Here is a 26488-nt window from a genome sequence, read left to right as displayed (position 1 = left end):
AGGAACTGGTCCACCTGAGCCTGAAGCTTGACAATCTGATTGTCTGGCAGGAACACTCTGCCCACTTGGGTGACGAAACAAACTCCCACATACTCCAGGGACTGAGTCGGGCGCAGCTGGCTTTTCTCCCAGTTGATGATCCACCCCAGAAAGCTCAAAAGAGCACTCACCTGGTCTAAAGCTCTGCCGCACTCTGCATAAGAGGGGGCTCGGATCAACCAGTCGTCCAGATAAGGATGGACTTGTACTCCTTCCTTTCGTAGGAAGGCCGCAATGACCACCATTACTTTGGAGAAGGTCGGCGGAGCCATAGCCAACCCGAACGGGAGGGCTCTGAACTGGAAGTGTCGGCCCAGGACTGCAAAACGCAGAAAGCGTTGATGAGGAGGCCAAATGGGAATATGCAAGTATGCTTCCTTGATGTCCAAGGATGCCAGGTACTCCCCTGCCTTCACTGCCGCTATAACAGAGCGGAGAGTCTCCATTCGGAAGTGCCGAACTTTCAAGGCCCGATTGACCCCTTTGAGGTCGAGGATAGGCCGCACAGAACCTCCTTTCTTTGGTACCACAAAGTAAATGGAGTAACGTCCCTTGCCAAGCTGATCTTCTGGCACCGGAACGACCGCACCCAGGCGGATCAGATTGTCCAAAGTCTGCTGCACTGCCACAGCTTTGACCGGAGACTTGCAGGGAGAGTGCACAAACCCGTCTAAGGGTCGGCAGAACTCGAGCTTGTAGCCGTCTCTGATGACTTCCACCACCCAAGCGTCTGAAGTTACCCTGGTCCACTCGCCCAGAAACGAGGATAGGCGTCCTCCAATCTGCTCTGGGCCATGGACCAGGGCCCCGTCATTGGGTACGAGACCCTGGGGGAGGACCGGAGGACGCACCTCTGGGACGGCGGTCTCTGCGAAAGGAATGCTGCTTGGGGGAGAAGTTCCTCTTGAAGGAAGAGGGGGCAGAGGAGCCCGACTTGCCCGGGCGATACCGACGGGCTTCCTGAAACCGTCCTTTGGAGGAACCGGGGAGGGCACCACTGGCCCGAGCCCTGACCTCCGGTAACCTCTTGCCCTTAGACGTGCCGAGATCGGTCACAATCTTGTCCAGCTCGACCCCAAAGAGCAGCTTGTCTTTAAAAGGCAACTTAGCCAGGCGAGACTTAGAGGCGTGGTCAGCAGACCAATGCTTCAGCCAAAACCAGCGCCGAGCAGAGACTGTCTGAGCCATACCTTTAGCCAAGGCTCTCAAGACATCATACAGCAAGTCTGCCAAATAAGCCAAGCCCGATTCCAGGGCCGGCCAATCAGCCCTCAAGGAAGGATCCGAGGGGGAAGCCCGCTGCACAATCGATAGGCACGCCCTGGCCACATAGGAGCCGCAAACTGAGGTCTGCAAACTTAAAGCAGCCGCCTTGAAGGATGACTTTAAAGCCGCCTCCAATCTTCTGTCTTGGGCGTCGTTTAGGGCCGTGCCGCCTTCCACCGGCAACGCCGTTTTCTTAGTCACCGCAGTGATTAAGGAGTCCACGGTAGGCCAAAGAAAGGCCTCCCGTTCGCCTTCAGGCAGAGGATAGAGGCGGGACATAGCCCTAGCCACTTTAAGGCTCGCTTCTGGGAAATCCCATTGAGCCGAAATCAAGGTGTGCATGGCTTCATGCACATGGAAGGTTCTAGGCGGGCGCTTCGTCCCCAGCATAATGGCAGAGCCAGCAGAGGCTGAGGGAGAGACGTCCTCCGGAGAGGAAATCTTCAAAATGCTCATGGCCTGCACTAACAGGTTGGGCAAATCCTCTGAGCGAAAGATCCGTGCAGCAGAGGGGTCATCCGCTCCATCCGAGCGGGAATCCGTCTCCTCCAAGGAATCCCCAAAGGACCGTTGGGAGAACTCAGATACGCTGCCCTCATCTACATCAGAGGAGACAGAGTCCTCTAGGGCCTGGAAATCTACCCAAGGGTGTTTGCTTCCTGAGGCCTCAACCCCTTTATCAGACAGGGGAGCAGGGGCAGCGTTTTGCATAAGAAAAGCCTGATGCAGCAGCAAAATGAACTCAGGGGAGAAACCCCCCAGACTGTGCACTTCTGCAGCCTGGGCCACGGCCCTAGACGCACCCTCAACCGGCGCTCGCAAGAGCGGGGAGAAACATGCTGCGCATCCAAAATGGCGTCCGGCGCGAACCTCCGAGGAGCCGCGCGGGAAGAACACGCTTAACTTTTGCCGCTTTCTTGCCGTCGCCCGAATCAAGGGCAACCATAGCATTAACGTCTCCCACCTCGAGGGCGGCCCAAGAAGAAGCCGTCCGAGCAGAGTGACCGGCCAAAATGGGGGGGGGGGGGGCCAGCAGCGGGGGATGGGCGCTTAAGTCGGGAAAAACTGCCACACTAGAGGAAGAACCAGGACACTGACCGGGCTCTAAACTGACACCCACAAAAGGCGATTCAGACTTTGAAACCCCCGCATCCCCGCTAGACGCGCACACGCGGTCCGGGGAGCGATTCTTCACGCCCTCGCCCTCCGACGCCATAAGCCACGTGGAGACCGATCGGGGAATCCCCTGCCCGCTACAAAAGGTAAAAATTACCTGCTCCTCGCTCCGAGCTGTAACGAACCGGTGTCCCAGTGAGCAGCTGCAATAAACGCTGATCTAAACGTTGAAATAAGGTAAAATTATATATAATCATACCTGATAATTTTCTTTCCATTAATCATAGCTGATCAATCCATAGACTGGTGGGTTGTGTCCATCTACCAGCAGGTGGAGATAGAGAGCAAACTTTTGCCTCCCTATATGTGGTCATGTGCTGCCGGAAACTCCTCAGTATGTCGATATCAAAGCTCCATCCGCAGGACTCAGCACTTAGAGAATTACACCCACGAAGGGACACTCTGCCCAGCTCACCACCGCCGAAACGGGGGAGGGGAATTAACCCAGCTCATCCCCACACAAGTGGGGGAGGGGAATCCGTCCAGCTCATCCCCGCGGAGCGGGGGAGGGACACCACACCCGCCAATGCGGGGGGATCTGGCTTATCCTGCAACCGCAACCGCGGGAGGAGCTGACTGACCCTAACACCGCCGAAGCGGGAGGGGTACAAAGCTGCCCTACAGCCGCACGAAGCGGGAGGGAGTGCCGGCAGAATTTTAAGTCTCAATCCAGCCCCGTAAAACGGAGGGGAGAGGAATGCAGCAGCTCACTGTAACACAAACTCGTCTTAACTCTTGAAGAATCCAAGTGAAAAAACTTGAACACGAAGTCTTTCTGAAGTAACTGAAGACTAAACTTGAACCTGAAATGCAACCAGAATAAAAACAGTACAGATATCTGGGAGGGGCTATGGATTGATCAGCTATGATTAATGGAAAGAAAATTATCAGGTATGATTATACATAATTTTACCTTCCATATCATCAAGCTGATCAATCCATAGACTGGTGGGATGTACCGAAGCAGTACTCACCCAGGGCGGGACATTGAAATCCCTGACCTCAACACTGAAGCTCCAAACCGGGCCTCCGCCCGTGCAGCCACAGTCAAACAGTAATGCTTGGAGAATGTATGAGCCGAAGCCCAAGTTGCTGCCTTGCATATCTCTTCCAAGGAGACAGATCCGGCCTCTGCCATCGAGGCCGCCTGAGCTCTCGTGGAGTGAGCCTTCAGCTGGATAGGCGGCACCTTCCCCGCGGCCACATAAGCCGCTGCAATGGCTTCCTTGACCCATCTTGCCACTGTAGGCTTAGCAGCCTGCAGACCCTTACGAGGACCTGCAAACAGGACAAACAGATGATCCGATTTCCGGAAATCATTGGTCACTTCCAAGTATCTGATGATGACTCGTCTCACATCCAGATATTTAAGAGCAGAGTACTCCTCTGGGTAGTCCTCCCTACGAAAGGAAGGGAGACAGAGCTGCTGATTCACATGGAAGCGAGAAACAATCTTGGGCAGGAAGGAAGGCACTGTGCGAATAGTCACTCCTGCCTCAGTGAACTGCAGAAAAGGCTCTCGACATGAGAGCGCCTGGAGCTCGGAAACTCTTCTGGCTGAAGTGATAGCCACCAAAAAGACTGCTTTCAACGTCAGGTCTTTCAGAGATGCCCTCGACAAGGGTTCAAAAGGCGGCTTCTGCAATGCTCTTAGCACCAGGTTGAGATTCCACGCAGGCACCACTGAGTGCAGAGGAGGGCGCAGGTGATTAACTCCCTTGAGAAAGCGCGCCACATCTGGCTGCGAAGCCAGGGAAGCACCCTTCAGGCGGCCCCTGAAGCAAGCCAGAGCCGCTACCTGGACTTTAAGGGAACTGAGCGACAGGCCTTTCTCCAGACCTTCTTGCAGGAACGCCAACACTGAAGAAATTGGAGCAGTGAAGGGAGAAAGTGAGCCTGCTTCACACCACGCTGCAAAGATACGCCAAACCCTGGCGTAAGCAGTAGAAGTAGAGCGCTTCCTCGCTCTCAGCATAGTGGCGATGACCTTGTCTGAGAAGCCCTTCTTCCTCAGACGCTGCCGCTCAATAGCCAGGCCGTAAGACCAAAGGGGGAGGGATCCTCCATCACCACGGGACCCTGATGTAACAGGCCCTGCTCCACTGGCAGCCGCAGAGGATCGTCGACTGAGAGCCTGATCAAGTCCGCATACCAGGGACGTCTGGGCCAATCCGGACCCACCAGGATTACCCTGCCGGGATGCTTTGCCACCCGGTCTAGCACCCTGCCCAACATGGGCCAGGGCGGGAACACATAAGAGAAGCTCTTGTGTCGGCCACTGTTGGAGAAGAGCATCTACTCCCAGGGATCGAGGGTCCCGTCCTCTGCTGAAAAAGCGCGGCACTTGGCAATTGGCCGATGACGTCATCAGATCTAGGCTCGGCTGGCCCCAGCGCTTCGTGATGTCCAAGAACGCCTGAGCAGATAGCTGCCACTCTCCGGGCTCCAAGGTATGGCGACTGAGAAAGTCCGCCTTGACATTCATGACTCCGGCAATGTGGGCCGCTGAAAGCTGCTCCAGGTTCGCTTCCGCCCACTGGCAAAGATTCATAGCCTCCTTGGCTAGAGGGGCGCTCTTGGTACCTCCCTGGCGGTTGACATAGGCCACAGCCGTGGCACTGTCCGACAGGACCCGTACAGGCTTCAACACCAGTACCGGGATGAACTCCAAAAGCGCCAACCGAATGGCTCTGAGTTCCAGGAGGTTGATAGACCACTTTGCCTCTGCAGGAGACCAGAGCCCCTGCGCTGTCCTTCCCAAACAGTGGGCTCCCCAGCCCGACAAAGAGGCGTCCGTCGTGACGACAATCCACTCTGGGGTCACCAGAGGCATTCCCGCAGACAACTTGTCTGTCTGCATCCACCAGCTCAGCGCCTTGCGCACTGCTGGATCCAAGGGAAGGCGCACAGCATAATCCTCCGACATCAGAGTCCAGCGCTGCAGCAGAGAGTGTTGTAGTGGTCTCATATGAGCCCTGGCCCAGGGCACTACTTCCATCGTGGCCGTCATAGAGCCCAACAGCTGCACATAGTCCCAAGCCCGAAGAGGAGAGGCTACTAGGAACTGGTCCACCTGAGCCTGAAGTTTGACAATCCGATTGTCTGGCAGGAACACTCTGCCCACTTGGGTGTCGAATCGAACTCCCAGATACTCCAGGGACTGAGTCGGGCGCAGCTGGCTCTTCTCCCAGTTGATGATCCATCCCAGGGAGCTCAAAAGAGCAACTACCCGGTCCACAGCTTTGCCGCACTCTGCATAAGAGGGGGCTCGGATCAACCAGTCGTCCAGATGATGGACTTGTACTCCTTCCTTTCGCAGGAAGGCCGCTATGACCACCATTACTTTGGAAAAGGTCCACGGAGCAGTAGCCAACCCGAACGGGAGGGCTCTGAACTGGAAGTGTCGGCCCAGGACTGCAAAACGCAGAAAGCGTTGATGAGGAGGCCAGATGGGAATATGCAAGTATGCTTCCTTGATGTCCAAGGATGCCAGGTACTCCCCTGCCTTCACTGCCGCTATAACAGAGCGGAGAGTCTCCATGCGAAAGTGCCGCACTTTCAAGGCCCGATTGACCCCTTTGAGGTTGAGGATAGGCCGGACAGAACCTCCTTTCTTTGGTACCACAAAGTAAATGGAGTAACGCCCCTTGCCAAGCTGACTTTCTGGCACCGGAACGACCGCACCCAGGCGGATCAGATTGTCCAAAGTCTGCTGCACTGCCACAGCTTTGACCGGAGACTTGCAGGGAGAGAGTACAAACCCGTCTCTTAAGGGTCGGCAGAACTCTAGCTTGTAGCCGTCTCTGATGACTTCCAGCACCCAAGCGTCTGAAGTTATTGTGGTCCACTCGCCCAGAAACGAGGACAGCCGTCCTCCAATCTGCACTGGGGCGTGGACCAAGACCCCGTCATTGGGTACGAGACCCTGGGGGAGGACCGGAGGGAGCACCTCCGGGACGGCGGTCTCTGCGAAAGGAATGCTGCTTGGGGGAGAAATTCCTCTTAAAGGAAGAGGGAGCAGAAGAACCCGACCTGCCCGGGCGGTACCGACGGGCTTCCTGAAACCGTCCTCTGGAGGTACCGGGACGAGCACTAGCCCGAGCCCTGACCTCTGGTAACTTCTTGCCCTTAGACGTGCCGAGATCGGTCACGATTTTGTCCAGCTCGACCCCAAAGAGCAGCTTGCCTTTAAAAGGCAATCTAGCCAGGCGGGATTTAGCGGCGTGGTCAGCAGACCAATGTTTCAGCCAAAGCCACCGCCGCGCAGAGACTGTCTGAGCCATGCCTTTAGCTGAGGCTCTCAAGACATCATACAGCAAGTCTGCCAAATAGGCTAAGCCCGATTCCAGGGCCAGCCAATCAGCCCTCAAGGAATGATCCGAGGGGGAAGCCCGCTGCACCATAGTCAGGCACGCCCTGGCCACATAGGAGCCGCAAACTGAGGCCTGCAAACTGAGGCCTGCAAACTTAAAGCAGCCACCTCAAAGGACGACCTTAAGGCCGCCTCCAATCTTCTGTCTTGGGCGTCCTTTAGGGCCGTGCCACCTTCCACCGGCAACACCGTTTTCTTAGTCACCGCAGTGATTAAAGAATCCACGGTAGGCCACAGATAGGCCTCACGTTCACTCACAGCCAAAGGATAGAGGCGGGACATAGCCCTAGCCACTTTAAGGCTCGCTTCTGGGACATCCCATTGAGCCGAAATTAAGGTGTGCATGGCATCATGCACGTGGAAGGTTCTAGGCGGGCGCTTCATCCCCAGCATAATGGCAGAGCCAACAGGGGCTGAGGGAGAGACGTCCTCCGGAGAGGAAATCTTCAAAGTGTCCATGGCCTGTAACAACAGGTTGGGCAAATCCTCTGGGCTAAAAAGCCGCGCTGCAGAGGGGTCATCCGCTCCATCCGAGCGGGGATCCGTCTCCTCCAAGGAATCCGCAAAGGATCGTTGGGAGACCTCAGACACGCTGCCCTCATCTACATCGGAGGAGACAAATTCCTCCAAGGCCTGGGAATCAACCCGAGGGCGTTTACCTCTGGGAACCTCAACCTCTTTACCAGACGAGGGAGCAGGGGCAGCGTTGTGCATGAGGAAGGCCTGATGCAGCAGCAAAACAAACTCGGGGGAGAAACCCCCCAGACTGTGCACTTCCGCAGCCTGGGCAACAGCCCTAGACGCACCCTCAACCGGCGCTCGCAATAGCGGGGGAGAGACATGCTGCGCATCCAAAATGGCGTCCGGCGCGAAACTCCGCGAAGGAGCCGCGCGGGAAGAACGGCTCTTAACTTTAGCCGCTTCTGTGCCGTCGCCCAAATTAAGGGCGTTCATGGCATTAATGTCTCCAACCTCAAGGGCGGCCCAAGAAGAAGCCGTCCGAGCCGCGTGGCCGGCCAAGATGGCGGAGGCGAGGAGCGGGGGATGGGCGTTTATGGCGGGAAAAACCGCCACGCCGGAGGAAGGACCGGGACATTCATCGGTCACGAAACTGTCACCCAACAAGGGCGAATCAGGCTTTAAGACCCCCGCATCCCCTCTAGAAGCGCTCAAGCGACCCGGGGAGCGACCCTTTGCGCCCTCGCCCTCCGACGCCATATGCCACGAGGAGAAGAATCGGGGAACCCCCTGCCCGCTATAAAAAGGTAAAAATTACCTGCTGTCCGCTCCGAGTTGTAACGACCTGGTGTCCCAGTGAGTAGCTGCAATAGACGCTTAAATAAACGTCGAAATAAACGCCTTTAAGGACGTTCAAAATTTTTTTTTTTTTAAACGGAGCCAGCGGGAGGGGGGAGAAAAGGAGGGACCTGGCACCACCAGGTTTGCACTTGCTCAAAAGAGCCCTCAACCCCAGGCACTCAACAAAACCTAAAAATTAGGCTTGGAGGCCTAGCCAGAGCTGCTGCTGTGTGTGACCACCACCTGCTGAGATAGAGAACATACTGAGGAGTTTCCGGCAGCACATGACCACATATAGGGAGGCAAAAGTTTGCTCTCTATCTCCACCTGCTGGTAGATGGACACAACCCACCAGTCTATGGATTGATCAGCTTGATGATATGGAAACACCCTTAAAGGACGTCCAAAAAAAATTTTTTTTTTTTTTTAACGGAGCCAGCGGGAGGGGGGAGAAAAGGAGGGACCTGGGACCACCAGGTTTGCACTTGCTCAAGAAGAGCCCTCAACCCCAGGTACTCAACAAAACCTAAGAATTAGGCTTGGAGACCTAGCCAGAACTGCTGCTGTGTGTGACCACCACCTGCTGAGATAGAGAACATACTGAGGAGTTTCCAGCAGCACATGACCACATATAGGGAGGCAAAAGGATTGCTCTCTATCTCCACCTGCTGGTAGATGGACACAACCCACTAGTCTATGGATTGATCAGCATGATGATATGGAAGAAATCTTAAGTGCTTCAAACGCCTGAGCAATCAATGCGGGCAACTCATCCAGGCAAAACATCCATGCTGTTTTAAGGTCATCCCGATCCTCAGGGGGGAGCTCCCCATTCTCCTTGGGGTCCAGCAGGGGAGAAGGCCAAAGAAACTGAAAGGGGCCCATCAGACCCCTACCCAGAAATCAGAGAAAGCTCAAAGTCCTTGGGGGAATCCAAACGAAGTCGCTTAGGCAGCTAAGAGACCGAAGCTCCCAAGGAGGGCAAATGATGAGGAAACATGAAAAGCTCCTCTGGGGGGGGGGGGGGGGGGGGGGAGGACACTGAGTGCTGTTCTAACTTTTTTGGTACATGAAAAGAAGTTCTATCGTCACCGTTTCTGGAAAACTGCTGACTTTATTGTATTGTTTTAGTCTGTCTCAGACTGAACAGTTGCCCATATTTACGTAGGTTTAATCTAATTTTGGCAATACTTACACCATCATGCTCCCTATAGGGTCAAGTGTCAGGAGCTAACCTCCTACATTATACTGGTTCTCAGTCTGAGTTCAGCTGTACAACCGTTTATTCAATCTTAAAAGAAAGAGCAAAACTGATGGCTTACACTGGGGTTCTTGGTGACAGTAATAGTAAAGGTGTCCTCTTTTTGTTTTCTTGAGGTAACTGCCATGCCTTCTTGTTCAGCATTTCTTTTGTCCTCTTCTATTTCCTATAAAAAATATTTCAAACAAATCCAAAAATCAATTAGGTTTACAAATACAGTGGTCCATCTTAAAACACCTATAAAATTCAGATACAAAATTCTAGCAGATCACATCTTCTACATGGATTCACCTATAAAATCACTGTGGTACAAGTTTAGTAAAAACAAATGCTGGTAGCACTCATTTTATATTTGAAAGACCAGCTCGGATTTCAAAAATGTTCTAGGCTTATTTCACTTCTCTATTTTGCTTACTGAAAATAAAGGGGTTGATATTCAGTGGGAGTTAAGCAGGCAGGGAAGGCTCCTTGTCCCAATAACTCCCGTTGACCAGATCCCAACACAGGAGCCATCTCTATGGGTGCTTGAGCACCCCTAATATTGAGCAAACTCTCTGACCGTGTCCAGGGAGAGAGGGGTAATTTCCATTGAATTTAGCAGAATCATTATAAAAGGTTGGCTCCTATGGATCCTAACATGATATATTTGGTGGCACCTAAACAGATACTGCCACTGAACAGGGCCGGTCCAAGGCAAGAGCTAATATGCCCCCCCCCCCCCCCAGCCCAGGCCAAGAAGCCTCCCTCCTCCCAGGATGCTCTCACCTCCAGCCCGTTCAAACCGTTTAAATTGTCACATTCCAAACCCAGCAGCAGCGATTCCCATATGCTGCCCTGCTGCCGGCACCCACCTATTCCCTTTACTGCAGCTGCCTGAGCCTCTGACGAAACAGGAGGTTAAATCAGAGAGGCAGCAGCAGTAAAGGGAAGAGGCGGGTGCCGGCGGCAGGCCAGCGTATGAGAATCGCTGCCACTGCTGGGTTTGGAACGTGACGAGGTAAAACACTGTGAAGGGGGAGATGCCGCTCCTGAAGAGTGCCACCTAAGGACCCCACCACCTCAGGTGGCCTAATGGTTGGGTCGCCCCTGCCACTGAATATCATGTCCGACTATCATGACACTATCTGATTAATGCTAGAGCAGTCCGAGGAAAGAATATAGGAGGAGCCAGAAATTATCCAGGTTCTGCTAATATTCAGTGCACAACTAACTATTCAGGCAAGCAGGAATGCATAAATGGCAGTGCTAACATGCAAAGATATGTATCCAGGTATCAGCTTTGAATATTAGCTATGCCTGGATAACTTCTGCAAGCAGCCCAAGGTCAAGACATTCAATGTCAGTAGTCAGATATGGTCCAGCACTGAATATTTGGGTATAAATCAGCCTGCAGTAGACAGCATTTAACACAAAGCTGACTGCTGCAAACCCAATATTGCCCCGATAGGTCCCAAATACATGCAATATAAATCTAAGTATTTGGATTTTTAAGCTGTGGAAGAACTTTATTGAAGCAACAACTTTAGCATTTTCTAAATAATTTGGAAATCTTAACTAGAAAAAAATGTTAACTAAAATTAACCTGAAAAAAAGCAAAATGCCCCCTATCAAACCTTCCATATAAACAAAGGAAATCACCACTTAAGATATAATTTTTTTAAAAACCTAAATATCCAAGGAAAGAAATTGACCAGTGATCTTATTACTTATGTACTGTACAAAGTATGTTACTTTTCTATCTTCTAACAAGACAAAGTAACAGCAGCATGAACACAGCAATTAAACAAGATAAGTGCTGATTTAAATAATTATGGAAGATAGAAAAGTAACACACTATAGAAAGAGGGGGTTTTGTCGATGATGACAGTGAGAACTCCATGAATTTAAAAGCTGGATAGCTGAATTAAGGAGTCTATTGAGGCTTTTTCCTCCATTCAAGGAGATCATATGCATAGAGAGAGTCGTTTTACAGTTATAGGATATTCATAATTGAAACAGCTCTAGACCAAACAGTCTAACTTTTAGCACCGGACGTTTTTGTTTTGGTCCATTATGGCAAAAAAATATCCACGTTCTGGGAATGCTTAAATCCCACCCCCTTGTGATTTGGACACATGGCATATGAACTGCATAGAAAACAGTCAAGATAATCCCTTAAATCAGTGGTTCCCAAACATGGTCCTGTAGGCACCCCAACCAGTCAGGTTTTCAGGATATCCACAATGAATATTCATGAGAGAGATTCACATTGGGAACCACCGACTTAAAAGTTTGGACTTCAGAATAAAGCATATGCAAGACCACATTAATTTAATCAAACAGTTGGCAAGATAATTAAAACAGTCTGCACCCTTCCTAAGCAGTTACTTTGGATCACATTCTCAAAAACTACCACCACCTGTTCTGAATTAAAAAAAAAAAAGCTCTAGAAACATCCGAATTGTTTGTCCCAAGAACAAAGTTCCAAATTTGAAAGAAAGCTTATCCTTCTAGATCAGTCCAAATGAATGGGTTTTAGCCACTCTGTCAACAGCAGATACAGTACAGAACTTTTCCCAGTAACATCACTAGTATAAACAGAAGTGCAACCTGGGTACTTGCTAGTATTCTGTCTCCAGCAGCAGGATATTTGGATTAAGTTCCCAGGATCACAGTTTGTGAGCTGTTCTCCCTGGTACAGCCAATGATTCTCATGCCCAAAGCAACAATTCTCAGGTTGCTTCCTTTGGTCAAGTAGCATGACTGGTTAGTTTCGCACAGCCGAAACTTCACGTTGCTCCTCTGGTGGAGACAGCCCTTCAGTTCACTTCCAGGGCCTTCTGGCTCTTTGGACATGCATAGATATGGGACAGGAAATTTGGCCAAAAGGAGAAGGGGAGACCATGTATATAAAGCTTGCTTAAAAATAAGCAAGACAGCATGCAATAGCATGGTTTGTTTTGTTGTTTTTATAATAGTTCCATAATAAGTCTCTCAGTATGTACATTCATTACCTTACATCGTTTCAACATAGTACTATCCTCTTAGAGAACGTTGCAATCATCACATGATCAACAGCTTCTTTTTTTACAACACTTCTCTAGAAAGTGTTCCAGCCTGCATAGTTAATCCTTAACATTGTACTAAACTGCATACCTTTATTTTATTAGTAGTATTTTTATTTATCTTTTCAGTTTGATTTCATTTCAGAACCCATAGTGTTTCTTATACACATAGCCATAAGGTTACATTTTATCCTTATGCCTTTTCATTATTTATTTTTTATTTCATTTTTAAATACCAATTTATCTAAGACAGCAAAGAGAAATGGCCAATGCACCCTGTCAAATGCCTTCTCTGCATCAAATGATAGAAAGACATAAAGGGGAGCTCGTCATTTGGGCCTGATAAATTAAGTGCAGGGCCCTACGTATGTTATCAAAGGTTTGTCTACCATGTATAAATCCTGCCTGATCTTCATGGACCAAAGATGGAATATTCTCTTGTTGTAAAGGTGTAGAATTTTCTAATTTAGTGCTATACATCCTTGGAGATCACTCTCCTTGAACTACTTCTTAGGATAGAATTTTTGGAACCAAGAAGTGGGCATCAACTGAGAGCTCAAGCAGGAGCAAGGAAGCCTCAGTTGCTGGCCACTTCTTCATCCCACTCCCAGAAGCTCCCTTGCTACTGCTCGGACTCTCAGATGCTGTAGAGTTTCGTGGTCCCACCTCCTGGGGCAGTACCAGGAGCAACATCATAGGAATTAGTTTTTAAAGTCATGTTAGCTTTACTGCAGCGCACCTAGTTCATCATGCATACAAGGAGCATTATATGCTCCTTAGTGTGCCCTCTTACAGCAGCTTCTTGAGTTATCATGTAATGTTTTTCTCGCTTCATTTTTTTTTAACATTTCCGCTTTGATAACCACTATGAGTTTGCCGTAACAGATACCTGTTATTTGGGTTAGCAAGTCTGTATCCACTACCTTCCATTCTCTATCACCTAATGTACACATTCCACATCTCCCTTGCTCATTATCCCCTCAAGTTACCTCATGCTACTTCTTTACTTAAATGTATTGGGGATTTTTTTTTTAATATGTGCTCTAAAACCTACCTGATGAACTCTTATATAATACAATCGCGGTCACCTGCCTCGCTGAGCAAGAGATATCTAGGGCATTGCACTAGCTAAAATCTATCTCCTTTATTTATTTATTTATTTGTTACATTTGTACCCCGTGCTTTCCCACTCATGGCAGGCTCAATGCGGTAGGCAATGGAGGGTTAAGTGATTTGCCCAGAGTCACAAGGAGCTGAATGTGCTGGGAATCAAACTCACTTCCTCAGTTCCCCAGGACCAAAGTCCACCACCCTAACCACTAGGCCACTCCTCCACTCAGATCTGGCCTACTTGACCCAATCTTCCCCCCAGGTTATGATTTTATTTTTTTCTCACTTACTTCACAGAAGGGTTTGTGGTCTAGCATTTATTTGTAAGTCCTCCCTTTGATGCATTCCTTAGCTACCCAAACACCATCTGACCTTTGAGATGCCATCGTTTAGACTTGGATCCTATCAACTTTCTCCTTTATTTGTTACATTTGTATCCCACATTTTCCCACCTAATTGCAGGCTCAATGTGGCTTACATGGTACCGTAAAAGCGATCGCCAGTTCCGCTATGAACAAATACAAAGTGATGTAGTGGTAGAATAAAGATTGTGTGTTACATACACATTAGGGCATCGTAGAGAAGAAGGGTTCATTTGTGTCCAGTACTAGCTTTGGTTTAGTTGTGTTGCAGTTGTTCAAGCATTTAAGTTGGGTCGGTGAGGTATGCCTTTTTGAACAGGTTGGTTTTTAGTAATTTCCGGAAGTTTAGGTGGTTATACGTTTTTTTCACGGTCTTCAGTAGTGCGTTCCATAGTTGTGTGCTTATATAGGAGAAGCTGGATGCATAAGCTGATTTGTATTTGAGTCCTTTGCAGCTTGGGTAGTGGAGATTTAGGTATGTTCGTGTTGATCCTGTTGTGTTTCTAGGTGGTAGGTCTATGAGGTCTGTCATGTATCCCAGGGCTTCGCCGTAGATAATTTTATGAACCATAGTGCAGATTTTTAACGCAATTCGTTCTTTGATTGGGAGCCAGTGCAGTTCTCAGAGGGGTCTGGCGCTTTCGAACCGCATTTTTCCAAATATAAGCCTAGCTGCCGTGTTTTGGGCAGTTTCAAGTTTCTTTTTTTTTTTTTAATCTTTATTAATATTTTCAATAACTCACAAACCAATGTGACTTAGCAATCCATCATCAATTCAAAAGAAAAAACTTATTAACACAAAATGCTTAAGGAAATTATACAAACATTATTTTCCGTCCACCATTAAAGAGAAAATGTTTCCAAGAAAAGGAAAAGAAAGATAAACAAGATTAGAAATTAACATACATTTACCATTTCTGTGCTCAAACTCCAGTTTCAAGTTTCTTTATGATTTGTTCTCTGCATCCCGCATAGATTCCATTGCAATAGTCTACATGGCTTAGTACCATAGTTTGTATCAGGTTGCAAAATGTTTCCCTCGGGAAGTAAGGTTTCACGCGTTTGAGTTTCCACATTGAACGGAACATTTTCTTTGTTGTAGATTTAGCTTGGTTCTCTAGCGTGAGGTTTCAGTCAATTGTAACTCCGAGAATTTTCAAGCTGTCTGAGACTGGAAGGGTGTAATCTGGGATAGTTAGGTTGGTGGGTTTGTACGTGTTGTATTGGGATGACAAGATGAGACAGTGTTTTTTTTCTGTGTTGAGTTTTAGTTGAAATGCATTCGCCCATAAGTTCATGACGTTCAAGCAGAGTTTGATTTCCTTGGTGATTTCTGTTAGATCGTGTTTGAAAGGTATGTATATTGTGACATCGTCTGCGTAAATGAATGGGTTAAGGCCTTGGTTGGTTAAGGCCTTGGCTAGTGGGATCATCATTAGGTTGAAGAGAGTTGGTGATAGTGGTGAGCCTTGATTATCAGATTCCCTCAATCTCCGTTACTTCTCTTCACACAACTGGTCCCCAGTGAAGATTGATCCAGTACAGGACTCTGCCTATCAGGGGCCAAGGCGGAAACATGTAAAGAAGCACCGACTCCAGCTACGACTGTAGCAGGGCATCCAAGCCAGCGGACCCGAGCTGCCTTTTTCGGCTGAAGAACTTGGGTACCTTGGCATTCTCCCGTGTAACCATGAGGTCAATCACTAGCGTCCCCCAACACTGACAAATCTGTGATGGAAGAGAATTCGAGCTTGTAACCCTCCCGAACCACATCGATAACCCACTGGTCCGACGTGATCTTAACCCACTCCAGGTAGAAAAGGGTCAGCCGACCCACCTATCTGCTCCACCACAGAATGGGCCGGCGTCCCATCATTGGGAGGATCGAGACGCAGGTCCCTGACGGGCAGGCATTCCCGATGCTAGTTTGTCATTCCGAAAGGAAGAGCAGCACTGTTGAAAAGGCCCCAAAGACCACCCTGAGCGATACCGGCGCGCCTCATGAAATCAAGACCTCGAAGACCCTTGCCACACACCAGGCTTGGGTTTATCCTCGGGGAGGCATTGAGACTTGGAATCCCCCAAGTCCTTCACAATCTTCTCAAGGTCCTGCCCAAACAGCAATTTACTCCAAAATATATGATGAGGCGCTGTTTAAAAGCCATGTCCGCCGACAATGACAGAGCCACAAGAGTCACAGAGAGTAAACTGTCAACGCCATCAGCTTGGCTGAAGCTTGGACTAAATCATATAGGGCATCCGCCAGGTTGGCAAGGCCCACGTCCATCTGAGAAAACCCAAGAGTCCAAAACAGGCCAGTCTCTAATACCGAATGAAGCCAGCTAAGACAAGCTCTAGCCACTTAAGAACTACAAACGGAGGTCTGAAAAGCCACAGCAGCCACTTCAAATGAACGCTTCAGAGAAGTCTCCAGACGTCAGTCCTGCATGTCCTTCAAACCTACTCCACCTTACACCGGTAGCGTCGTCTTCTTGGTGATCGCCGCCACAAGGGCATCTACCTTTGGGAGAGAAAACTGTTCCCCTTGATCCGCACCATGACCTTGCTACCTTAAGGCCACCATCCAGATCCACCCAATGTGCAGAAATGAGTTCTTGAATAGCCTCATGAACTGGGAACACCCTCGACAGGCGCCAGGTACTAGCAATCTTAGGATTAATCGCCTGAGAAGTGGCAAACTCCGGATGTGCAATATTCAAAGCTTCTAAAGCATGAGAAATAAGGGACAGCAGTTCCACCTTGTAAAAAAGCTGTACTACATAGAAGTCATCCATCTCCTCATGGAGCAGTTCCCCCCCTTCTCCACTACATCTATGTCCAACTGTCTCCAAGATCCTTCTGAAGGAGCCACCAAAGACAGGGCAGCTGTTACAGGAACCAAAGACCTCTCCTTCAGATAGCGAGCCCAAGCGCCTCCTCTTGAGTGGGATTATCCCCAGACGAAGAGGCCAGTAGACCCTGATCCCCACCGGGACCCACAGGTTCCCCAAGGGATGGAGTCTGACCCACGTGAGGGACAGCCTGCTTCAGGTCATAGGCCTGGTGCATAAGGAGGACAAATTCAGGAGAAAAAAATTCTCCTGAGCCTGTCAGGGCTGCAGCCATGCCAAAACCAGGCCCAACAGGTGCCCCAGACCCCTCCCCCCACTTCAATGACAAGAGGGGAAGGTGCCCGAATAGAAACCGCAGCGGGAGCCACCTCAGCAGCGCCAAAAAAAATGGTGTGTGCATCATGTGGTTCAGGGCGGGAAAACGCATCGTCCAAAGAGAGCAAGGAGCCATCTCCCCTGGTAGACTCAGTGCACTCTGCACTTTACAAACCGGCCACAGAAGATAGTTTCCCATAGCAGGAACAGTGTTTTCAAGTCTCTGCAATCATACCCAGAAGTCAGAGTGCCCGGGGCCCGGGGAGAAAGGAGCCAATACTTACTGCAGCCGCCGACCTCCGTAGCAGCAGGACCTCCCAGCAGAGAGCCAAGTAGGAAGCTCCGGCTCTCTGAACAAGGCACAGCTCAGACAGAAAAAAAATCACACAAAATGCTTTTTTTTTTTCTCTCTCTTTGCGGAGGAAGGGAGTCTGAGCAGTCTAGTCCAATTTAGTCTGGGAGGAGAGAAAAGTAGGGTGAGGCAGGGACCCTGCAGTTGCATGCTACAGTGGAGTTATCTTAAGATCTTCCAGGCTGCTTATCAATGTCAACAAATGCGTCCAAAATGGCAAGTCAGATGGTAAACGGCAGGAAATCAAGGAAGCATCTAAACACCCTCATATATCAGTTTACCACTTGCTCAATTTTGCATACATCAGTTAGTTCAAAGCACTTCCTTCACACTACTTTTTGGCCTACAATGGTATAACTGTATTTCTCCCCATCTTCTCTCTGAGCCTTGGCTCCCAATTGCATTTCAAATTCAATTTAAGGTTCTGTCAAGTTACACATCAGATCTGAGCCATAGGATTACAAATGTTTCTTGCTTTTCACTGTATCCCTTACCACCCCTTCTGGTCATACCCTCCTATGATCAACCTTGATGCTGCCACACACACTTGTTTTGGGACAGCAGCACCAACTTTGTGAAATAATGCTTTCCTCTATCTTAGGGCTGAACCTTCTTTTAACAAATTTAATTCCTTACTAAAAAAAAACTTGTGTTTTTCTCTGGCATTTCAAGATGAATAGCCTGCTTGTTCTTTTTTCTACTGCCAGATTTGCCAGTTTTACTGCTACATGCTCCCAGGGCCACCACCCCCAACTCAGTCCACCCCCACCCCTTCCTCCCTCTGCATCTGCTCCTCCCTCAGTTAGTCACTCTCCTGCTCCTTTGTGCCAGGACATTGGTAATCACTTTAACACAATCATCCGGGTCCCAACACACAGGAGCAGGAGAGAGACAGTCACGTTAACACAATCAACCGGGTCCTGACACACAGGAGCAGGAGAGACAGACTTCGGGCATCTTGCCCCCACCCCACCCCGGCAGCCCTGCATGCTCGCTGAACCCTATCACTCACTTGCTCCCTTCTTTTTTCCATTAAACATTTATTGTAACTTTTCCTATTATCTTCCACTCTTTGTTAGTCCCTGTGTATACTATGTGGTTTCCCTATTTTAGCTTTACATTTAGTACACCCCTAAGACACTATTTTCTATTTGTGGTAGATCAAATAAATTGAACATTGGACATTGATAGAATCACATAGCAAAAAGAGAACAGGCTGGTGACCAATAGAAACAAATATTGGAATCAAGGGATTGGCTGGCAACAGGAGGACAGAAGGAAAAGACATATTGGCAGACTGTGTAAACATATTAGGCTGCAGAACAGTGTGAGGATTCTATAGCTGAACGTATATATGACCAAATTCAGCAGTGGTATAGAATGTGTTTCAGTGGTCACAAAATCACAGCAGACTGAAGGCTATGGGTATAGCTAATCTTAATCAGTGCCAACATCCCTACTGATACTTCATTCTACTAATTCAAATTATCTGTTTTCTTACAGCCAACGATTCTGAACCTGAAAAAAAAATAAAGCTAAATTTCCTGTTACCATCTGCTCCTTCAACTCCTAGAAAAAGACCAGACAGTTCTGCAGTTTGAAGCACATATCTTGGTTTTACAGATATAAACTAGATAACAGGAAGACCGGTTACTTTTTGATTCTCAATGTACTATAAATAAGTTGCATAAGCCAACAGGTGATCATCTAAGCCTACCTTGTATCTTTTTATAAGTGCTTCATTCTTCTTCCGTAGAGCTTTGATTTTCTTATCCAGTTCAACATCTTTCTGTTCTTTCTTTCGCAGTTCTTTATCCACTGTGGCATCCTAACAACAAAATTGTATTAGTTCAGATTCAAACATTCAGAATATTGATAAATAGGGAGTGAAAGAAAGTACAGAGTTTTTGATCACTAAAACACTGAAATTCCATACAGAGACAACAGAAGTATATTTTACCCTGTGTGCATCCCACCTGCAATTCAATGAAAGCATTACTTCTGTTCCATATAGAATTAACTCTTCAGTTACACACAAATAGAAAACAGTGTCAAATAAAGTTAGTTTGTCTAAAGCCACAACACAGATATTGACAGGCTATTGCCCCTTCCTTCTCCCCAATTATTGAGTCAGAAAACACTATGGAAAAGTTATCAAGAACTAAACACTGTCATTTGGCCTCTAGAGGCTAGGCTTAAACTAAACAACAAAATCTTCTTGATGTAGTTCTCATTGCAAAGAACTAAAACATTTAGAAGCACAACATTTTCTTCTGTAATACCAAATGTATATTTTCTTATGTAATTCCACTATTCATGATATATTGTAAGCCACATTGAGCCTGCAAAGAGGTGGGAAAATGTGGGATACAAATGCAATAAATAAATAAATAAAATAAATAAATCCTTCAACGTCTACTATTGTCCCAGTATAGAAAAATTACAACATAAATTCCTGAGTTGGCTGAATGAATTTTTCTGTGGGGGGAAAAAAAAAACAGCCTGAAGTGTGTGCTGGAATCCTACTAGCTACAAAAGCCATTAAAGGCCAAATATTCAGATGGTGCAATCACCTTGCTGGGACTTAATTTCATCCATATATTCAGAACTGCAAACCATATCAATAATTTGTGGTGTTGAAAAATATTCCAGTGGTTCCCAAACTTTCTCATGTCACGACATCCCTAAGCTACATTTATTCTCAAGTCTCCCACCTCCAGCTCCACCCCCCAACCCCCAACAGCATTGAGTCAAATTTTTGCTGGCGGGGATTCCCAAGCCCCACTAGCTGAAGAGGTCCAGTGCCCGAGGTCCAAGCTCCATGATGCCTGTGCAAGCAAATCGTTAGCATGCTTCAGCCACCAACACCTACATTCCCATGCATGCCCTCCTTCTCTCTCCATTCCATCTAGTGTCTGCCCTCATTTTGTCCCCCTTCAATCCAGTGTCTGCCCTCCTTCTCTCCCCCACTTCCATCCCTCTTTCTCTCTCGCCACTTTCATCCAACCTCTGCCCTCTCTCTTTCCATACAGCCTCTGCCTTCCCTCTCTTGCCACTTTCATCCAGTTTCTCTCATGCCCCCCTTCCATCCAGCCTAAGCCCCCTCTCTTTTTCTCCCCCCAATGGTCTGCCTCCTGTCTGTTCCCATTCCCCCCACACACCCATCCCTGCCGCTGCTGTTTTTCTAGATCAGCAGCTGCGGCAAAACAAGCTGCAGCCACGCGGGACCAGTCTTCCATAAACACAGCTGTTGACTGCGCCCTGGAACAGAAGTGACTTTCAAGAGGTCAGAATCATCAGACGCGTGTATGAAGACTCTGGCGCTGCGTGGCTGCAGCTTCCTTTGCTAGGCCTTGTTGATCACTTGTTTTGGATACCCTCTCTCCAATAATCTACACTTCAAATCTCATGATTTCTCTCTAAAATATCTTTCATCAGAGCAGATCCTCCTGTATCGTAAAAACTCTACCTTGAGGTTTACTGTTAAATATGATAAGTTGGAGATTACTTACTTGGATGTTCTAGTCAAGACAGAGGAAACAGGTTTTGTAATGAAGGTCTTTCGGAAAAGCACTGACAAACACATTTCTGGACTCCAGTAGTTGTCGCCCGAGAAAATTGAAAAACTGTTTACCTCTCTCCCAGTTTTACGATACAGGAGGATCTGACCTGATGAAAGATATTTTAGAAAGAAATCATGGGATTTGAAGAGTAGACTATCGGAGAGAGGGTATCCAAAACAAGTGATCAACAAGGCCTATAAGAGAGCGAGGTTTAACAACCGGGACTATCAGCTGTCTCCAAGATCTAAGGAAGATGACGAGGATGTTTTCACCTGTGTGATGAGATTTGAAGCTACAACTTCAAGATTGACGTCAGCAATAGGGAAACATTGGCATATAATACAAACAATACCGGCATTATCAGAAGCGAGACTGAGGTTTGCATATAGTCGAGGTAGCAACCTTAAAGAGATTTTATCACCAGCGGTGTTAACAACAATCCCCGAAGGGAAGTAGAGGACCCAGGTCACTCCAGCTGTGGGGACTGTAAGATGTGTAATATTATGATCTGTACAACGGAACTTGTGGATCCTCAATCCAATAGAAGGTTTATCCTACGATCAAGAACCTCATGTACCTCTAATTATGTAATATCTTATATCCAGTGTCCCTGTAAGAAATTATAGACGTCAAGGAAACTTGTAACTCATCTAACAGAGCATAAATTAATGTGAATACTAAGAAGGCTTCTGCTCCTTTGGCAGTACACTGTGAACAAGGACAACATAGTTTTGAATCTCTACGCTGCGTTGTTTTACAGCAGTTGAAGTTAAATGACAGTTAAATAAGCGCCTGCTGGTTCAACTGGAACAGAAATGGATTTTCCGTTTACAGACAATATACCTAAGAGGTTTAAACTCCAGACTGGAACGATGTCATTTTTTCTAAAGGTAATGTGTGTAGTCCAAGAAAAGAGACCAGAGTGGAGCTGCTTCTTGATTGGATATAATAGGTTGCCGGCGACCAACAGCAGCCTATAATAGGAGGCGCCATATTCCGGGGGGGGGGGGGGGGGGGGGGCGGGGTCATTGAACAGCTGAACTGGACGCCATAACAGGAAGGCCGCTTATTATTAGTTTACATTGCGATGTAATTCCAAGATATTAACAGGATGTTTTGTATCAAACAGTGATACCTGTCACGGACCCTAAGGAAGTTCCGAAACTCTGGCCATAGTCAGCTGTGGCTGGCGGCTAATGTTGGCCACCCTGAAGTTTTGCAGAGTCTTTTTGACTTATTATATAAATTAAATTATAGATGGAGGGGTTTTTTTGCCAATGATGACAGCGAGTGCTCCTTGAATAGACTGGCTGTGTGCCTAAGAGTAAGAAGTCTCTTGAGGTTTTTTCCTCCAATGTTTTTCAACTTGCCATTCAGTATTAAGTATGTAGCTAAAAACTAGATTATAGCAGTTTGTACTTTGAAGAGGACTATAGTGTTGCTCGAGTATATAGGTGTACTCTCAAGCTCTGTGAGTGTGTTATAGAAGATATATTCTAACTCTCCCATCTTATTTCTTAGGCTTCTGGCATTTGTATATGGGAAAATTAGGTTCTTACCTTGGTAATTTTCTTTCCTTTAGTCATAGCAGATGAAGCCATTACGTATGGGTTGTGTCCATCAACCAGCAGGGGGAGATAGAGAGCACTCAACTTTTCACAGTGCCTCAAGGCCAACCAGCTCCACTGCCTCTTCAGTATTTGAAGCCTCCAAAGCAGTATGGCAAACCGCAATGGGAATAACATGAACTTTCCTCACAGCAAATGATGGCCCCTTAACAAGGGCATGAACTCAAAAGGAGGGAATGAACACATCCTCCTGGAGGGAATAAACTCATCCTCCAAAACAAACTGGAGGGAATGGATTCATCCTCCTATAAGTGAACATGAATCCTGAAGACTGTTTTCCAACTTTCGCCCAAGGAACGAACTTCAGGAAACAAGAACAGAACCTGAAACAGATTCACAGCATACAGACAATCATACAGGGAGGGCTCATGGCTTCATCTGCTATGACTAAAGGAAAGAAAATTACCAAGGTAAGAACCTAATTTTCCCCTTCCTTGTCATCAAGCAGATGATTGTGCTCCAAAACGCGCATCCCTCCTAGCAGCCACATCCAGCCTGTAATGTCGGGCAAAAGAGAGCTTAGAAGCCCATGTTGCTGCACTGCATACCTCTTGACGAGAGAGGCAAAAGAGAGCTTAGAAGCCCATGTTGCTGCACTGCATATCTCTTGACGAGAGAGTGCTACAGTTTCAGCCCAAGAGGAAGAAATCGCTCTGGTAGAATGCGCCTTAAAGGCTACAGGCGGACACCAGCCGGCAAGCAGCGGGCAATAGTGGCTTTAGACGCTAGAGACCCTCTGCGAGGACCTGATAGCAAAACAAACAGATGATCATAGATCCTGAAAGAGATAGTAACTCGCAGATACTGCAGCAGAGTCCTGCGCACATCCAACAGGTGCAACTGCCCAAAAGATTCTGGAAACTCCTCCTTATCAAATGAGGACAAGAAAATAGGCTGGTTTAGGTGAAAAGCTGAAACCACCTTAGGCATGAAGGAAGGCACGGTACGAACCCTGACCCCGGACTCTGAGAATTGCAGAAATGGGTCTCTACAGGACAGCGCCTGGAGCTCTGACACCCGTCTCGCAGAAGTAATGGCCACAAGAAAAACGGTCTTTAGTGTCAAATCTTTCTCCGATGCTCGCCGAAGCGGCTCAAAAGGAGAAGCCTGCAGGGCCTTCAAAACTAGCCCCAGGTTCCAAGCTGGACAGGGTGCTCACACGGAAGGCCGAAGCCGAAGCACCCCACTAAGAAACCGTGCCACATCTGGATGAGCAGCTAAAGACACGCCTTCAACCTTACCACGAAGAGAGGCCAACGCTGCCACTTGCACCCGCAGGGAATTATAAGCCAAGCCTATTTGTACACCATCCTGCAAAAAGCCCAGAATCGGCGAGACAGGAGCCTGCATGGGTGTGATCGCTTTTGAAGCACACCAAGACTCAAACTGGCGCCAAATCCTGGCATAAGCCACGGAAGTGGAACGCTTGCGGGCCTGCAGGAGTGGAAATGACTGTGTTTGAATAGCCTTTGTCCCTCAATTGCGCCCTCTCAATCGCCATGCCATAAGACCAAGGTGGCAGGCGTCCTCCATGGCTACCGGGCCCTGTGACAACAGGTTCGGTACCAGAGGTAAAGGAAGGGGAGCCTCCACTAGCATCTGTCGGAGGTCCGCATACCAAGGCCCCCTGGGCCAATCCGGGGCGATGAGGACCACTTCTCCTGGGTGCAGCCAAATCCGCAGGAGCACGCAGCCTATCAAGGGCCTCAGAGAGAACACATATAGTAGGCCCGGAGGCCAGGGCTGAGTCAAGGCATCCAACCCTGCCGAGCGAGGATCTCTCCATCTGCTGAAGAAGCACGGGACTTTGGCATTTGAACTTGTCACCATAAGATCCATCACAGGCTTGCCCCATTTGGCATATATCTGCAGGAATACTTTGTCTGCTAGTTCCCATTCTGCTGGATCGATCTGATGCCTGCTTAGATAATCGGCTTGCACGTTGCTCTGACCTGCAATGTGAGCTGCCAACAGAAACTGAAGATGCAGCTCGGCCCAGTGGCAAATCTGTTCGGCCTGCGCAGCCAGTGCTCTGCACTGAGTGCCGCCTTGTCGATTTTTGTAGGCCACTGCTGTCGTGTTGTCCGACATCACTCTGACAGCCAATCCTTCCAGGGTCACTTGAAAGGCCAGAAGCGCCTGAAACACCGCTTTCAACTCCAGGCGGTTGATGGACCACTCCGACTCCTCGGGTGTCCATAGACCCTGGGCATGCTTCCCCTTGCAATGTGCGCCCCAGCCCTTCAGGCTGGCATCTGTCACCACTAGACACCAATCGGGGAGCGCCAGCGGCATTCCTCGCCACAGCATGCTGTCTGAGAGCCACCACTCCATGTTGAGTTGGGCCGAAGGGAGCCAAGAGAGTCTGCATTGATAATCCTGAGATACTGGAGACCATCGTTGAAGCAGGGAATACTGCAGAGGTCTCAGGTGCGCTCTCGCCCACGGCAACAAATCCAAGGTGGCCGTCATCGATCCCAACAGCTGGACAATGTCCCAAGCTCGCGGACGGGGCATCCTCAGGAGCAGACGGACCTGATTCTGAAGCTTGCACCGCCTTTGCTCGGGTAGGAATACATATCCCGAGTCTGTGTCGAACCGTGCCCCCAAATATTCTACAGATTGCGAGGGGGTCAGGTGACTTTTGGCTACATTGACGACCCAGCCCAGAGATTGCAGTACTGAGACCACTCTGGCTGTAGCTTGATAGCTCTCTGTTACAGAGTCTGCTCTGATGAGCCAGTCGTCTAGGTAAGGGTGAACCTGGATACCTTCTCGCCTGAGCAAAGCAGCTAGTACCACCATTAACTTCGAAAAGGTTCGGGGAGCTGTGGCGAGGCGAAAAGGCAAGGCTCGGAACTGGAAATGTTTTCCCAACACCGTAAACCTCAGAAACCTCTGGTGCGGGGGCCAAATTGGTATGTGCAAGTAAGCTTCTTTCAGGTCTAGAGACGTGAGAAACTCTCCTGGCTGTACCGCAGCAATGACGGAGCGCAGGGTTTCCATGTGGAAATGCCACACTCTCAGGGACTTGTTTAATTCTTTTAAGTCCAGAATAGGGCGAAAAGACCCACCTTTTCGCGGCACCACAAAGTAGATGGAGTATCGGCCGTAGCCGTGTTCGGCGGGAGGTACCGGGGACACGGCCCCTAACTGAATTAGACCTTGCAAAGTCTCCTCTACCGCCGCCCGTTTGGTGGCAGAACCACATCGGGACTCCACAAACACGTCTCTTACTGGGGCGTTGAATTCTATTCTGTAGCCATCTCTGATCAGGTCCAGAACCCACTGATCTGAGGAAATATTGGCCCACTCCTCGGCAAAGAGGGAAAGACGTCCTCCGATGACAGGAAGCGAGAAGGGGGCCAGCGCACCATCATTGAGAGGGTCGCCCCTGAACTCCAGGCCTAGAGCCGGTGGCTGCGGAACGCTTGTCCGAGCGAAAGGAGTTCCTCTGCTGATAAACGGGCATAAGAAATGAACCCAGCAGAACGCCCCGGGCGGTACCTTCTAGCTTCACGGAAGCAAGGTCTATAAGAGGAGTGGACCGCCTGGCCCTTGGAGGAAGGCCTCGGCCTATCTTCGGGCAAGCGCTGGGGTTTACGATCTCCCAGGCCTTTAACAATTTTCTCCAACTCCTCACCAAATAGGAGAAGGCCTTGAAAGGGCAAATGGCGCCACTGCTACTGCCATTTGTTTAGCCGAAGCTCTGACAATATCATAAAGGGCATCAGCCAAAAAGGACAAGGCCGACTCCAGCCGCGGAGCCACATCCGAGAAGGGCTCTGCTCCATCTCCGGGCTGTTCCACTGCCTGTTGCAACCACGCCAGGCAGGCTCTAGCAGCATA

At 48.7% G+C, this 26488-nt stretch overlaps 1 protein-coding gene across 2 annotated transcripts in view; it reads right to left on the bottom strand.

Annotated features, from left to right (window-relative positions):
- CCDC9B (coiled-coil domain containing 9B) overlaps positions 1 to 26488 on the bottom strand; it is a 294033-nt gene that overhangs the window by 243885 nt on the left and 23660 nt on the right. For both annotated transcript variants that reach the window (XM_030215177.1, XM_030215178.1), the window contains exons 2-3: positions 19166 to 19276; positions 9475 to 9579 (exon numbers count right to left, since the gene is read on the bottom strand). In XM_030215177.1, the coding sequence (XP_030071037.1) occupies positions 9475 to 9579; positions 19166 to 19276 (216 nt within the window). The remainder of the gene's footprint in view (positions 1 to 9474; positions 9580 to 19165; positions 19277 to 26488) is intronic.

Source organism: Microcaecilia unicolor, chromosome 9 (assembly GCF_901765095.1).
Source record: "Microcaecilia unicolor chromosome 9, aMicUni1.1, whole genome shotgun sequence".
NCBI lineage: Eukaryota > Metazoa > Chordata > Amphibia > Gymnophiona > Siphonopidae > Microcaecilia > Microcaecilia unicolor.
Note: the sequence above shows the minus strand (reverse complement) of the source record. Positions and strands in the feature narration are given on the sequence as shown.